Genomic DNA, 1,507 nt, shown 5'->3' with positions numbered 1-1,507 from the left:
CCTGCCCCACTCCCATGACCGGACCCTCCATTTGTACGGCCACTTCCACCACCTTCTCCTCCACCTCCGCCTCCTCCCCCTCCACCGGCCGAACCACCGACCCCGGCACCAGCGCCGGACCCGCTTCCATGGCCGGATCCTCCATTTGCGCCGCCACTTCCACCACCTTCTCCACCACCTCCACCTCCTCCACCACCACCGGTTGAGCTACCAACTCCAGCACCAGCGCCGGACCCACTTCCATGGCCGGACCCTCCATTTGCGTCGCCACTTCCACCACCTTCTCCACCACCTCCGCCCCCTCCTCCTCCGCCGGTCGAGCTACCGACTCCGGCACCAGCGCCGGACCCACTCCCATGGCCGGATCCTCCATTTTCGCCGCCACCTTCACCACTTCCACCTCCGCCTCCACCTCCTCCTGCTCCTCCACCGACCCCGGCACCAGCGCCAGACCCACTTCCATGACCGAACCCTCCATTGGCACCGTCGCCTCCTCCTCCTTCTCCACCGCCACCACCTCCGCCTCCTCCGGCTGACCCTCCAACTCCAGCACCAACACCAGTCCTGTTTTCATGACCAGACCCTTGAATATCGTTACCACTACCACCACCTTCACCTTCACCTCCACCTCCACCTCCACCTCCACCTCCGACGCCAGCTCCGGCTCCGTACCCTTTCCCGTGACCGGACCCTCCATTGTCACCACCTCCCCCACCCCCTTCTCCACCACCACCACCTCCGCCGGCACCACCAGCTCCACCACCGAACCCAGCACCAGCACCGTACCCTTTCCCGTAACCAAACCCTCCATCTGAACCACCACCTTCTCCGCCGCCACCGCCTCCGCCGCCGCCGAATCCACCATCACCACTCATACCAACTCCAGCTCCGTATCCTTCTCCACGACCGAATCCTCTACCATCTTCACCTCCGCCACCTCCTCCTCCACCGCCGCCGCCACCGCCTCCGGCAACAAACCCTTTAGCAGCTCGGCCAAAGAAACTTCCGCAGCTCCGCCAGCTCCGGTACGAGCAATAATCATCGTCTCCATTGTCAATATGATCCACATTTTCTCCGTGTGTCTTCGTAAGTAATGCAAAACAAATGCATGGAAGAAGAAGACTTACGTAAAAGAATCTCAAATGATTAGCCTTAGCCATACTGTTTTTTTAGAGGCTTTTAGATTAGAAATAGAAAGCAACTTGGTTGGGTTCCCCTAGCTCTGCTCCGTATTTATAGAGCCAAGAGCTCGATCACAAATTATTTAAAAATTGAAATATATTGGTTAAAGAGTTGGACCCATTACTGGTCCATAACCAATTTCATAGTTACGTGACATATTAGGCGGGAATATTTTTATATAACATATTTAAAACATTAGTCAATGAAAGTCCTGCTAATGTCAACTATAGTACATAATAAAAGGTAATATTTATGAAATGTGACGAACATGTACTTAAGAATGTTGTAACATCTCTTGTGGATTTGTGTTTTTGTTTCCTTGTAC

At 55.0% G+C, this 1,507-nt stretch overlaps 1 protein-coding gene across 1 annotated transcript in view; it reads right to left on the bottom strand.

The window, feature by feature from the left end:
* The window catches only part of LOC104824937 (glycine-rich cell wall structural protein-like), a 1,701-nt gene extending 541 nt beyond the window's left edge, over positions 1-1,160 (bottom strand). Inside the window, exon 1 of the mRNA XM_010557141.1 lies at positions 20-1,160. Within this exon, the coding sequence (XP_010555443.1) occupies positions 20-1,160 (1,141 nt within the window). The remainder of the gene's footprint in view (positions 1-19) is intronic.
* Positions 1,161-1,507: the final 347 nt, after the last annotated feature.

This window comes from Tarenaya hassleriana, unplaced genomic scaffold (assembly GCF_000463585.1).
Source record: "Tarenaya hassleriana unplaced genomic scaffold, ASM46358v1 Cleome1, whole genome shotgun sequence".
Taxonomy (NCBI): domain Eukaryota; kingdom Viridiplantae; phylum Streptophyta; class Magnoliopsida; order Brassicales; family Cleomaceae; genus Tarenaya; species Tarenaya hassleriana.
This window is presented reverse-complemented; position numbering and strand designations above follow the sequence as displayed.